The 15781-nt window shown below is 31.6% G+C and overlaps 2 protein-coding genes across 5 annotated transcripts in view; one reads left to right on the forward strand and one right to left on the reverse strand.

Moving 5' to 3' along the window:
• Window positions 1-9192, forward strand: part of LOC143231651 (inositol monophosphatase 1) — a 42372-nt gene extending 33180 nt beyond the window's left edge. Inside the window, exon 8 of the mRNA XM_076466199.1 lies at window positions 7131-9192. Coding sequence (XP_076322314.1) covers window positions 7131-7237 — 107 coding nt within the window. The 3' untranslated portion in view covers window positions 7238-9192. The remainder of the gene's footprint in view (window positions 1-7130) is intronic.
• Window positions 9193-10061: 869 nt separating this feature from the next.
• The window catches only part of LOC143231649 (adenylate cyclase type 2-like), a 92171-nt gene continuing 86451 nt past the window's right edge, over window positions 10062-15781 (reverse strand). For 2 of the 4 annotated variants that reach the window (XM_076466195.1, XM_076466196.1), the window contains exon 25: window positions 10063-10519. In XM_076466195.1, coding sequence (XP_076322310.1) covers window positions 10352-10519 — 168 coding nt within the window. In that variant the 3' untranslated portion in view covers window positions 10063-10351. Of the gene's footprint in view, window positions 10520-12226; window positions 13382-15781 lie in introns of those variants that run through there. The other 2 variants (XM_076466198.1, XM_076466197.1) reach the window with 2 other exon arrangements.

The raw sequence follows: 15781 nt of genomic DNA on the forward strand, positions 1-15781 counted from the left end.
CAGCTCTTTATTCAACATCATAACATAGATTACAGCTCTTTATTCAACATCATAACATAGATTACAGCTCTCTATTCAACATCATAACATAGATTACAGCTCTTTATTCAACATCATAACATAGATTACAGCTCTTTATTCAACATCATAACATAGATTACAGCTCTTTATTCAACATCATAACATAGATTACAGCTCTTTATTCAACATCATAACATAGATTACAGCTCTTTATTCAACATCATAACATAGATTACAGCTCTTTATTCAACATCATAACATAGATTACAGCTCTCTATTCAACATCATAACATAGATTACAGCTCTTTATTCAACATCATAACATAGATTACAGCTCTTTATTCAACATCATAACATAGATTACAGCTCTTTATTCAACATCATAACATAGATTACAGCTCTATTCAACATCATCAACATCATAACATAGATTACAGCTCTCAACATCATATTCAACATCAACATCATAGATTACAGCTCTTTATTCAACATCATAACATAGATTACAGCTCTTTATTCAACATCATAACATAGATTACAGCTCTCTATTCAACATCATAACATAGATTACAGCTCTCTATTCAACATCATAACATAGATTACAGCTCTCTATTCAACATCATAACATAGATTACAGCTCTCTATTCAACATCATAACATAGATTACAGCTCTCTATTCAACATCATAACATAGATTACAGCTCTCTATTCAACATCATAACATAGATTACAGCTCTCTATTCAACATCATAACATAGATTACAGCTCTCTATTCAACATCATAACATAGATTACAGCTCTCTATTCAACATCATAACATAGATTACAGCTCTCTATTCAACATCATAACATAGATACAGCTCTCTATTCAACATCATAACATAGATTACAGCTCTCTATTCAACATCATAACATAGATTACAGCTCTCTATTCAACATCATAACATAGATTACAGCTCTCTATTCAACATCATAACATAGATTACAGCTCTCTATTCAACATCATAACATAGATTACAGCTCTCTATTCAACATCATAACATAGATTACAGCTCTCTATTCAACATCATAACATAGATTACAGCTCTCTATTCAACATCATAACATAGATTACAGCTCTCTATTCAACATCATAACATAGATTACAGCTCTCTATTCAACATCATAACATAGATTACAGCTCTCTATTCATCATAACATATTCAACATCATAACATAGATTACAGCTCTCTATTCAACATCATAACATAGATTACAGCTCTCTATTCAACATCATAACATAGATTACAGCTCTTTATTCAACATCATAACATAGATTACAGCTCTCTATTCAACATCATAACATATAACATTACAGCTCTCTATTCAACATCATAACATAGATTACAGCTCTCTATTCAACATCATAACATAGATTACAGCTCTTTATTCAACATCATAACATAGATTACAGCTCTCTATTCAACATCATAACATAGATTACAGCTCTTTATTCAACATCATAACATAGATTACAGCTCTTTATTCAACATCATAACATAGATTACAGCTCTTTATTCAACATCATAACATAGATTACAGCTCTCTATTCAACATCATAACATAGATTACAGCTCTCTATTCAACATCATAACATAGATTACAGCTCTCTATTCAACATCATAACATAGATTACAGCTCTCTATTCAACATCATAACATAGATTACAGCTCTCTATTCAACATCATAACATAGATTACAGCTCTTTATTCAACATCATAACATAGATTACAGCTCTTTATTTATATATTTCATTATCATGTTTGTATTATTTAGAGCATTAATTATAAATTATCATTTTTATCCAAGTGAAAACAAACCATACAATGCTCTAATTGTTTTATTTAATCAAGCCATATCATGACAACAAGACACACGAATAGAGAAAAACATTTGTAAATACAAACATATTACTATGATGACTTGTGTTGGAACTGTGGTTGTGTCTGTATAGTTTTGTAATTTATATTTGATGCTGTGTTTCCTTTATAAAAACTTCGGTGGATTCATTTCCATGAAATGAGAGAAACTGCACAAGTTCCAGAGTGTAGAAAGTTTTCTGTTGTTAGTTAATGTCTAAATAATCCAATTCTGATGTCTTCTAGCATTATTTGAAAGGTGGTTTATTTTTGTTATATTCTCATGTAAGCAGAATTATTAGATTGTTATAGTACCAAATTCTTTAGTAGGTGCTCGTGATTTGTTGGTGATAAATTTCTGGCTGTAGGTTCTAAAAAAATTGCGTATATTGAAAAGATTTAATTGCGACCTAGATCATAACCTTTCAACATGGTATCAGGTCAGGAATGATATCAGTACATTTTTAACATGATTCTTAGTTGAGATGAATGTATATCAATTAAATATAATTTATTTTAACTGTAACAAAATGAATGCTACTGAGGTACTGTCTATCAAGTTGACACATGAAATTTCAGTTACATTGTTGTTCTCTGATGTAGCTAGATTGTTACCTGTAATGATATGGTAAAACAAGTGGGAGGTGGTGATTGTGCATTCCTGTCAAATATTTCTGGGTATAAGCTGGTACAAACTTTTTTATGTAGGGCATCTTGATTCTAAAAGAATATTTGCAATTGACCTGATTATGTCATAGAAGTGTAACTGTAGTTTAATGTTAAATTAGACTCGGTACACTTAACATTTATTTAGGCTCATATATAATTCAACTTGCAGTGAGATTATAAGACAAATTAAATACCTTATTTTATTTAATAACTACAGTTTAAAAACAGTTAATTGTCCAACTTAGACTCCACAACAAACAAACTATTGCTGTTTAATGAGTGTTTATTTGAATTTTAAAAGTCATACAATGGTTGTAATGGTTAATACTAATTTATGAATTAAACGTTCCCAGTTTGTTAGGTGTGATAGGTGTAATGGATGGGTTTTATTTCAGAAATCTGAACTGCTATGCATGTTTAAGGATACTAGTAGTGAGGATATTCAATTTATATATATAGTTTCAGGTTGGAAGAAAAGTTGGAAGCTATCCTAACTAAAGCTAATTAAATATATAAATAGAAGTATAAACTATAAGAATGACAGCAGGACATCAAGAGGGGCTTAAACATATACATGCAAGGGAGGTGTCAGCTAAGATTAACAATGAAATTCAGGAAGTTACAAAGAGAAGTATTAGGGTTAAAAGTAGTGAACTCAGTTGTAAATACCCTATTCTATTGAGCAAGATATTTAAACCCGTGGCTTATGTAGACTAGGAACTATTGGAGGGAGGGAAAGCAAAAGGAATAGAAAAGGATATAGATTATAAACTTAAATATGTTATAGGTGATTCCTTAACATGGCATGAGGACAGAATATTCTTTGAGGTAAACAGGGAGAAAATACATTATGCCATCCTAGGGCATAGGTGGAAGACATAACTGACAAAGCAAGAGATATAATTAGGGGGACTGACAATGATGCAGTTTATGTTGTGCACATATGGACTAATAACATAGGGAAACATAAGTCAGAGGAGTAAATTAATCAGTACAAGTGGTTGATAACAGCATTTAAAGACCATAAATTAATTGTGTCAGGGATACTGCCAAGAAATAATTGTGGAAATGAAATTTTAAGTAGGTCATTACAGCTAAATACTAGGTTGAAGTTAATATGTAAAGATGAGCAGATTAGCTGGTTGGACTTGTGGGATTAGTTTAGTGGGAGGAAGGAACTTTTTGGAATGGTAGATGGTTTTCTCTCCTTATCAATAAAAGTGTTAATACCCATACCAGCCATTCTGAGATACATAGGACTAGGTATTAGTGAGGGCAAACATAAACTAAATGAAACCACATTGAGGTATATAGGAAATAAGTATAAAAGTAGTTATAAGAATAGGCTTAATTGTTACTGTTGTAATGCTAGAAGTACAAGAAATGACTTTAGTGCACTGGCAGAAATAGAAGAATTTAACATTAAGATAATAACTGAAACATGGTTAAATGTAGATGATTTTAATGGCAGAACTTTCTTTGAAATACATGGTTATAGGTTATTTAATAGGGACAGAGTAGTAAATAGAAGGGGAGAAGTGACTTTCAGTGTATAGTGTGACTTGCATCCTGTTGAACTTGACAATGTTAAATATGATAGCAGTAAATAGAAGGGGAGAAGTGACTTTCAGTGTATAGTGTGACTTACATCCTGTTGAAGTTTAGAATGTTAAATATGATAGCAGTAAATAGAAGGGGAGAAGTGACTTTCAGTGTATAGTGTGACTTGCATCCTGTTGAACTTGACAATGTTAAATATGATAGCAGTAAATAGAAGGGGAGAAGTGACTTTCAGTGTATAGTGTGACTTACATCCTGTTGAAGTTTAGAATGTTAAATATGATAGCAGTAAATAGAAGGGGAGAAGTGACTTTCAGTGTATAGTGTGACTTACATCCTGTTGAAGTTTAGAATGTTAAATATGATAGCAGTAAATAGAAGGGGAGAAGTGACTTTCAGTGTATAGTGTGACTTACATCCTGTTGAAGTTTAGAATGTTAAGTATGATAGCAGTAAATAGAAGGGGAGAAGTGACTTTCAGTGTATAGTGTGACTTGCATCCTGTTGAACTTGACAATGTTAAATATGATAGCAAGGAGACTGAATCCGTGTGGGTTTATGTTAGTGGATATTAAGGAAAATAGCTCTTAGTAGGAACTTGTTACAAACCAGTTGAAGATAATATTGAGACCTTGGGTGTTGCTGGATGTGAGAGGATATTACTAATTTACAAAAGGATTTAAATCATTTAGTGAGTTGGGCAAAAAAATAGAAGATGGGTTTTAATTATAATATGTGCAGGGTAATGAACGAGGATTATCATAATTTGTGTTACAAGTATAGTTTGATGAAAATAATTGTAATGGTATCATGGAATTAAAGGATCTCAGTGTAATGGTTAATCACTCTCTAAAGCCAGTGTGCTATTGCTAGGGGGAGGGCAAATAGGGTTTCAGGTTGTTTCTACAGAAATATTCAATACAAGTATAAAGAGGTTATAATTTCATTGTATAGGTCACTGGTTAGGCCACATTTGGAATATTGTGTTCAGTTTTCATGTCTTAGATTGAATTGTTGAAAAGGGTTCAGAGGAAGGCTAATAAAATATTATCTTGGATGAAGAGGTTGTTATATTAGAACAGATTAAGATCCTTCTTTAAAATTGTTTTATCTTGAAAAAAAGAAAATTCAGAGGGGAACTGATTGAAGTATTTAATATTGTAAAAGGAACTGATAATGTTGATTCATCAATATTTTTCATACTTAACAGTGAGAATCATAGAACTAGGGAACACGTATATGAATTCAGGCAAGGTAGAAGCCATCTTTAGCTAAGAAAATTTTATTTTTCAACTACAGTTGTTGGCTTATGGGATGGGTTGACTTCAGATGGTGTGGGAGGCAGTAAATTTGAGTAAGTTTAAAAGAAAGCTTGGTAGAAACATGATTAATAAAACTTTAAACTTGTTTTTTTGTAGTTTTAGTTTAATTTAAAAGATGAAACAGTTGACATGAATCAACAGGTCTCTTACTGTCTCTAAATGTAATGCTATTGTAAATTCAGCAGTTAATATCTATTGGAAGTACCTTATATATCAGTTGTCCTAAATTCAACAGTTAATATCTTGTGTGAAGCAACTTATATATCAGTCATCTCAGATTGAACAGTCAAACATCTATTGTGTAGGCATAAAAGTTCAAGATATTCCAAGACCATACCTTAAAGAATTTGATTCTCAACCACAGATAAATGTTTTAACTCCAAAACTTAGTTACTGTACAAGCTATTATATAAATGTTTTTCACATATTTAGATTTTATTAATAAATGAGAATGAAGTTATAACTCAGTGATTAGGTTAATATATTTTTTGTGTTAATTGGAGAAACCATCTTCTAAAGAAATATAGACCATCATGTAGAAGAGATAATATTACTATTTTTTCACTGATGTTCAAGTTTATAACTGTTATTGTATTGTGATAATTATTTTCTTACATACATTCATGCAGCAGTAATCAATAAAAGATGTTGAAAAATACAAGTTACCTTACTGATTATGACTCTTGACTGCAAGTGTGTATATGTTACCAATAATAACTGTGTTCTTTAAACAGTACCCACAGACCTGGACAAGTCAAATAATTTGAAAAGAAGACAGGAAAATTTTATATAATTATCACAAGATCTAAAATATCTGGAAATGTTGTGGCTCTCTGCTATTTGTTTTTGTTTTTTATTGCAGAATCAGTATGCAGAAGCAAACTATGCTATTTATTTATACTAAATATTTTAACATATCCTTGTTCAGTCAGTATGTTTATGTAATTGTTTGTAGGTCAAACATTGTTTAAAAAAACTCAACATTCTATAGTTTATAATCTAGTTAAAATGTACTTCTTTTAAAGACTTTTTTTCTGCAGAATTATTTATTACCCTTTGTTAACAAGTCAGAAGTTAAAGTGATGTCAATTTGGTAGAAAGTGGCTCTTTTAAAATGTGTGTTTTATCACATTATGAAACACAAATAGTAGCTACAATGTAATACTTGTAAAAGCTAAATTGTTTAGAAAACAAGAAAGTTGAGATTGTCACATATTCCATTTTTTTGTCTTAGTGTTCTTACAGTCACACTGACATTTGGAGAATAATTACATTTCTGGTAACAATGTATAGTTTAGTAATAACGTATAACACCGTTGTGGCACATAAAACAAGTTATGGAGGTTTCTTTAGTTGGCTACCATGTGTCACTTGTAAATAAATATTTTGTATTTTATCCTGTGTATGATATTCTACATTAATTGTGTTCCAACTTGGGTGTTTAAAGTAATAATATCTGAAATTATAGTTTTGTATATTTATTCAAATTTATAGTTAGGAAGTGGACCACAGCATGAGGACATTCTAGTCTATCAAAGTTGTACAAACAACATACTTTCTCATAATGTCCGAGTACTATATTGTGGACATTTGCATCATTTGTGTTACAGTATGATTTAAAATGAAACTTTTTGATCATTGAAAATATATATTTTTTTAGGTGGTCCTTTGGACTTGATGAGTCGAAGAATGTTATGTGGCAGTTCACCAAAACTAGCAGCAACCATAAGTCAGTTGTTGCAACAGATGACTCTAGAACGTGACTAATTTATTTTTGAACTTAAATTCTTTACTGTAAGCAAAATTAATCTAAAAATAGGTAGTTCACTGTGCTAGCAATATTCACATAAATTATTAGATAATATTATATTAATAATTATAAATTATTGTTTTAGTTTGTAGTCATTGTGTATTATGTGAAGTTATGCAAAGGATTCTCAGTAATTAATAATGTACAAGATAGAAATTATTGTAATGATTTGAGAAAAGTTGTTGTTTTAAAATTTGGCACACTAGTCCTGTTGCATTGTTGTTGTTGTTGAATAATGAGATGCAGAAAACGTTTGTCAGTGGAAGTAGAAACAAGTTAACTTTACCCTCCAGATTATATATAATAAAGAACTTTTTATGTCAGACACTGTTTCACCATTGTATAAGAACTGTCTTTATTATGAAAAAAACACTAACATTTCCAACAAATAGAGACTTGTTAACAAAGTTAGTTTTCTCTTGAGAATCTGTAGTCATTACATTGTATTTGGTACGGGTATTAACACTTATTAATAAAGCAGAGAACAATGTTTCGACCTTTGTAGGTCATCTTGAGTTTAACAAAGTTTGCAACTGACCATTTCGGGGCACATGTCTTAGGGACGATAGTATAAACGGGTTCAGGATTGTAGGGGGCGTTGCAGTATATGTTAGATTATTAATTAGTATAGGAATAAAGGTGTTCCTTTATATTGTTTTAATTTTGGTTTTAGTTGATGTATAAGTAGGGCTTGTTTGATTTTGCGTTTGTTTATATTTGTTTCCCTACTTGATATCTGGGTGTTTTCTATGGTTTTGTTGTATTTATTTGATTTGCAGTGCTTGAATATGTGTGAAGGTGGGTTTTTTTGTTCTTTGAATCCAGTTTCCATTTTTCTGCTTGTTTCTTCAATATTAAATATATCAGTAAAAGTGTTAATACCCATACCAGCTGTTTTGAGATACATTTTTATTTCAAGTGGGTTTTCTCATCATCAAGAAGATAATTATTACATTGTAATTATGGTCAAAATTATAACTTTGAGATTGTTTTTAGGGTTATGTTTCTGTTTACTTGTTTTTAAACTACATATGATTATCATTATTCTAAAAGTAAGTAATTATTTACATTTATTTTACATTTCTTGTGCTATATTTTCAAGTAATTTCATATACTTTAACTATGCTCTTAATATTAGATGTTTGTTAAAGTACATTCCATTTTTTAAATTCTCAAAGTTCTGTTGTTCTTAAAGAATTGATTTTGTTTTATATTTTACAGTTCACAGGTATATGAGGAGATTTGTTTAATAAAATGGAATTTACTTTTGTTTGGATTTAAATCTATGTAAGCCTACATAATTTTTTACAATTTTTGTCCACCTAATTAACGGGGTCAACTTTAATTTTATTCAGCTACAAGTACCAAAAAATATGATAGATTCTTCAACAATAAATTTTCTTTCTAAATTTGACCATGTTGTTTGGTATCTTGGTAGAGGTATAAAGACTGCTTTTCCCGTTTAGAATGGTTAAGAACAACAGCGTCGTAGCTTCAACAAAAGCAACACTAGAAACCAAGTTTTGATACCTGTGGTGGGCAGAGTACAAATAGCTTATTGTGTAGCTCTGTGCTGAATTCCAATCAAACAGTATCTTAACAAACCATAAAATCAGTCATAACATAGAATAAACTAAGTAACTGAAATCCAACTGGTTGGTATTTGACATTTTTGTTTTATACTGATTAGGTTGCTTAATAAATGTTTAAGAGCTCATTTTTAGTTCTTTTCTAGAAGTTCAAGCTTACGTTTAAGTCTGAATGTATTATTTGTGTTTTACATAGTGATACTTTTATCATCTGGAATAATGTACCATTTCTTACTTATAACAAAAAATACTAAAATATAAACATTGTAGGTATTTATATTTTGGTATTTATAAGTAAATCTTAAATAAAAGAATGAAATGGAGTCATTACAATTTGGCATTTTTTAAAAATAATACAAATAAACTGTAGAATGAAAAAAATATTTTCGTTAACATTTTAACACAAGAAACACCATCGAAATGTATAACAGAATTTACAAGTGTTCGTAAGAGGTATCTATTAAAATGTTACAAAATACTATTCAATAGTGAAAAGTTTAGTGAAATAAATTGATCGATTTTTATTTTACAACTTTACATGTTTTAATGTTTACATTTAAATTCACTTGATAAGGTTTTGTGCATTGTTGACTATGATTTTCAATAACATCTATCTTATATATGTCGAAACGGCCTATTATGATTACTAAAGTTTGAATATTATGTTAGAGAGTAGTTCGTATTTTATATACTAGATGGCAGGCTGTGATTTAAATACTTTGAAACTAATTTCTGAAAAGTGAAATACTTTTTTTATCGGGCCTGGCATGGCCTAGCGCGTTAAGGCGTGCGCTTCGTAATCTGAGGGCCGCGGGTTCGCGCCCGCGTCGCGCTAAACATGCTCGCCCTTTCAGCCGTGGGGGCGTTATAATGTGACGGTCAATCCCACTATTCGTTGGTAAAAGAGTAGCCCAAGAGTTGGCGGTGGGTGGTGATGACTAGCTGCCTTCCCTCTTGTCTTACACTGCTAAATTAGGGACGGCTAGCACAGATAGCCCTCGAGTAGCTTTGTGCGAAATTCCAAAAAAACAAACAAACAAACAAAACTTTTTTATCTAAATCTTTAAAAGACATAAATTTGTGTTTTACGTATATAGATAACAAAACAGTACTAGCTTTCATTTTCTAAGAGTTATCCCTTTAACTTACGAAAAATATGAAGTTTGAGACAGGTACTTATGGGATAAAAGACATTTCCTACAAATATGGCCTAACAATGATACATTTAATATTTAGTTTCTTAACTTTCGAAAGTAAACACTCTTGGTATAGAAATCTTTAAAATCGATTCTTAAATTACTTCCAGTAAGAGAGAGAAAAAATACTGAGGGAAATCTAGCTTTAGTCTTCTCTGGATAATCTATCTGAATTTTTTTTTAATTTAAGTGTTGCCCATCGAACTAGAATGCAATAAGCACGAACGAATTATTGACAAGAAAACTTGAAATTCCTCTCCGGGGAAACAAATCGTCAAACATTGTGTCAGAGAACTCTGTAGTCACTATTGCTGATAGAAATGTCAAGTTCTATGTGTTCGGTGTTCCATGCACAGCTTCTCAGTAGCACAGCGGTATGTCTGTGGACTTCAACGCTAGAAACAGGGTTTCGATATGAGTGGTGGGCAAAGTTTATTTTAAGCTGATTCATCGGCTGCAAAATGGAGTTTAATTATAAATAATAAAAGCAAAAGTTACAAAAACATTTTAAATTGCTAACGTTTCGGAATTCCTTCGAATTCCGTCATCAGTGTTAAAGCCTCGAAAAATTATTCAAATTCCAATAAACAAGAACAACTTAATGGCAGTCTTCTATCCAACCAAAAGCAGGTCCATATTTTTTTACAACGCTTGTATAATTTAGACGAAATGATGAAAAAACCTATAACTCGAGTACTTTTGAAAAGTGACCTTTTCTTCAAGTATATTTACCCCTCAAGAAGAAAGGTCTACCTTTCAAAAGATCTCGGAGTAGACTATTTTTATCATTTTATATCAAGACTTCTTGAACCTACGTATTTTTCTTACGTCATGTATATGGTTTAGACAATACTGTCATTATGTTTATCTTTAAACGGGCCCGGCATGGCCGAGCGTGTTAAGGCGTGCGACTCGTAATCTGAGGGTTCGCATCCCTGACGCGCCAAACATGCTCGCCCTTTCAGCCGTGAGGGCGTTATAATGTGACGGTCAATTCCACTATTTGTTGGTAAAAGAGTAGCCCAAGAGTTGGCGGTGGGTGGTGATGACTAGCTGCCTTCCCTCTAGTCTTACACTGCTGAATTAGGGACGGCTAGCACAGATAGCCCTCGAGTAGCTTTGTGCGAAATTCAAAAAACAAACAAACAACTAGCTTTAAACCTATTTCTTCAAAGCCATTGTCATGAGGTAATACTACATACTACAGAAATTACGACACAATATCTCTAAAAAGGAATCAACATAACAAGAACACTTAATCGAACTTGAGCCGCACAAACTTGCCATGAGAAATCCAATATCAGGTACTTTGGCAACTTTCTTACAACATGTAGGAAAACATGCCAGGCTGACTTGTATAAGCCTACATTTGGCTTTCATATGTAAATAACGTCTCTTTTCAGTTTTTATTGTCAATATAAATAAACAAAATTATATCACATTTTTATCCTTTAAATATGTTTTTCTAAAATTCCGATTGAATTCCAAAACTGCCCCTCAATAGCTAATTATTTATTTTTTTAGTTACAATATCGTGAACCAACGTTTAGAGGTTTTAACACTATTTTAAGCACTTCCGAAACGTCCCTAATTTAAATTATTGTAATTGTTCATATAAAAAAAAATTATAGAGTTGGATAAAATCTTCTAAGTTGTAACAATTGTACGAAGAATTTGATTGTTGGTTGAAAAGTCTTGAACTGTTGACGAAACGATCCACACAACAGATTTCATATAATTGTTTGGGAGACATTAAAATTTACGGTGAACAATTCTATCGTTTCATTCTGGTGAGGTACAAGTTGTATATTATTAACACTATCCGTAGCAAATACTCATACAGATTTGCCTCTCAGTTTTGGTACTTTTGATGTAGCATGCCACGTTTGAATTTGTCATTGTTATTAGTAACAGCTGACCAAAGACTAGGTAACTGATTAAAAAATTTAAAATACCATAGATAATTATATGTCACATGCTGCGATCTTTTACGATCAATAAACCACTAATGAAGCGTTCTGTATAAATAATTAACACTTCTAACCGGTTTATCTTTTTAATTTAATTTGAACAATACTGGGAAAACAAAAACATTCAGAAAATGATTTCCTGATGACATGCAATTTTAACAAGGAATATATTCATGCAAACAAACAATTGAGTAGCTAAAATGCTTTTAATATATCACACAAAACGGATCTTCTTACAGAAGTTCTTTTCACTGCTGATGATTTTATGTTAGTGAAACTTGATGTACAACACTTTATTATACAAAGTTTGTTTGACATGATATTTTCTTTCATACCAGGAACGGTAAACCGTTATTCCCAGGATATAAAGGTTTTACAATACATATATCATGGTGGATATCCCATCAAACGTTTTTCACTTATAATAGTGATCGTTATAACCTGACTGTTTATATCAACATGTCAAACCAATGATACTAATCCTTTTATTGCCTTAAAAATAATGACGACACTGCTAGAGTTGAGCCCCTCCAAATTATTTACAATAAAGCTATCGTAGTCAACATTGTAAGTTACACAACTGATTAGACTGAGTCACAGAATTGACTATATTAACGTTAGACTACTGACTAGAGTGAGGTCACACGACTGACTAGAGTGACATAATACAACTGAGTATAACACTACATAACTGATTAGACTGACATCGTAGTGTAGTTTACGAGTTTTATCAACAAGTGTTTGTGATTCTCACATGACAGTTTAACCATAAACACATGTGGTAATCGTGTCATTATGTGTACCTTCTTGCCACGAATTATATTTCCTTTCCTCACACCAACTGAAGTGTTTGAAACGTTGTATCCAACTGATGCAGTATCCCGATTATATCATATCATATCATATCTACCTTCCATGATATCATCCTGATTAAGTTATGTGTTGGAGATTGTTGTCTGATCATATAAGGCTTCTATTCCTTAAATAAGACTTATTCTGTTCACCTCTTAAGGCGTTTGAATATATCACGTGATCACATATGTCATAGGAACCGCACATGGTTATTAACAGATCATTCACTTAGCTTTGAGGCTACAACGAGTGGACTTGGTCACTTGGGTTGACCGTACCCGACTGATTTCACCACCAGCATGGCCAACAAATGCTTCAAGTATCCGTGAGGATTATCTCTGCTAAAGTTCGGTAATCTCTGTGTCAGGCTCGTCAAAAGGAGTTTTCACTAAATAAGTGACCAACTTTCCTTTGCCTTTAACATGTATCTCTCCTCTGCAGTCCAGCTCGTGCGTACCGTCTTCCATGATGATGTCGGCAACTTCTTTTGTCACCTACAAAGTTGTTCGTAGTAAGACAAATCCAATCTTCGTTTAAGATAAAATACATTTTAATACAGTATTAGGGGGAGCAAAAACTAGATCAGAGTTTCTCTACGCAATGAGTCTTGATTTACGCGAGTTAGAACAGCTACAATTATTGTATTCTGATTAGGATTACTCAGGCATTTTAATTTCCAGGGTAAACATGAAGAAAAGTCTTATTTTTTTTATTATGACCAGGCATTTCGGACACACACAAATATATACATATAACCAAAAACAAGCCGAAACAAAAATAAAAAGACGCTGCACCTATTGAAAGTATCCCAGGGTAAACGTTGTAATGTGGATGCAAAATGTGGCCTAGGTTTTGCAGGTGACTGCTGAAGTAGGACCACATTACGAAGGCGATACACCGTTTATCAGTTTTAACATTCATTCGCCAGTCTCACATAAAGAAATAATATAAATTAAATTAAAATAATAGAAATTAGAAATAGGAGAGCGGGTGTGGGTGCTTAAAAACCCACATCTATATCACCCTCCACTGCCTGCAGACAGTTGTGAGAAGTTGACTGTTTTCCAAAGTAACCATCTATTGGATAAGATGTCATATAATTAAGTTTACAAATATGTTCATCAATATTGTTTTCAAGAGATTTTAGAAATTTTTTTCTTATTACATTTTGTGGATTTTCTATATTTAAATTTTTGTTTTTTATTATTTCACGTAATATTTTGTCTTTTATAATTTCCAAGTTACCAGTAACAATGTGTTTATGAAAAGTACCAATAAATAAACTATTTTTACACTCATGAGGTAAATTATTAATATCATCTCTATTTAAATTAACTAAAAAAACTTGTATAATTATTTAATAGTGGACTAATAGGAACTTCGTCTTTATAACCGACAATAGGCTTTACGTTTTTACAAGGAAAAATATTGTTTACAGATTGTTGTTTGTAATTAAGCTCAAAGCTACAAAAAGGGTTATTTGTTCTGCCCACCACGGGTATCGAAACCTGGTTTTTAGTGCTGTCCTCCTAGGGACCTTTTATAGGTTGGTGAATACATTTATATATCTGCAAGTCCTTAGTTAGTTTATGCCTAAAATTAATTTCCAAATATGAAGATTTGTTTGCAGTTCCTCTTTTTCCAAACTTGATAAATCATTGACTTCTAATCGATAGGACCTGGAATGGTTAAGCATATTAAGGCGTGCGACTCGTAATCTGAGAGTCGCGTGTTCGCATCCCGTTGCGCCAAACTTGCTCACCCTTTCAGCCGTGGGGGCGTTATAATGTTACGGTCAATCTCACTATTCGTTGGTAAAAGAGTAGCCCAAGAGTTGGCGGTGGGTGGTGATGACTAGCTGCCTCCCCTCTAGTCTTACACTGCTAAATTAGGGACAGATAGCACTCAAGTAGCTTTGTGCAAAATTCAAAAAACAAACAAACAATGTAATCGATATTTCATAATAGCTACACGTGCTTTGCTTGTTTGTTTCGAAAATCAAATTTTTTATTACATTAATTAATGGTCTTATTTTAGGAATATTAAGTTGATAAATTTTTTGGAAAAATAATTTATGTACTCTAATACAAGAGTAAAAAAATATTATTGAAATTACTACAAAATTCTGAAAAATCAATCCATTTTAATTTGTTATTTCCTAAGCCTCTAGTATTACTATTTTTTATGGAAATGTTATTTATAAATAAAAATTAGCAATACAGTAATCATTACTCAAATTCAAAGCGGTAGAATTATTAAAACATTGACTTAATCTGTAAAAATATAATGTTCTTAGTTTCAAAATGTAGAAATTTTCTCGTTGAAGTCTATTGGAGTCTTCATTAACAGTTTTTAATTTAGTTATCTTAACAGAGATAATCAATTGTTTTAATTCTCTGACATTGATTAAATTGTTTTTAACTTGTGATCTATGCAAATTTATATGTATATGGAATGGGTTTCAAGTTTGACTCACATATTCCATATCACAGTTTGTACAAGTTATAAATAAATTACATTTTTTATTTTACAAAATGAATTTGTGTAAGTAGTGGGGTGAAAAGTGCTTAAAACAGGAAATCTAAAACATCTTTTGTTATTACAGTGTCTTTACTTTGATCAGCTCGCTAGAATAAATTATAGTTTACACAATATGTTAAGGCTATTACACTTAACTGCATAACGATTAAACAACTTTAAGAGGTAAGTTTATTTAACATACTTACTTCCAGCTGGAAGTACCTTATTCTTATCTTTTCTTCTTCTTGTTTACTTTGGAGAGCACTCACCTTCCCACAACTGTCTACAGGCAATGAAGGGTAATATAGATGTGGGACATTGTGGGCTTGACCACCCACATCTCGCTCTCCTATTTATAATTTCTATTATTTTAA

Source organism: Tachypleus tridentatus, chromosome 11 (assembly GCF_004210375.1).
Source record: "Tachypleus tridentatus isolate NWPU-2018 chromosome 11, ASM421037v1, whole genome shotgun sequence".
NCBI lineage: Eukaryota > Metazoa > Arthropoda > Merostomata > Xiphosura > Limulidae > Tachypleus > Tachypleus tridentatus.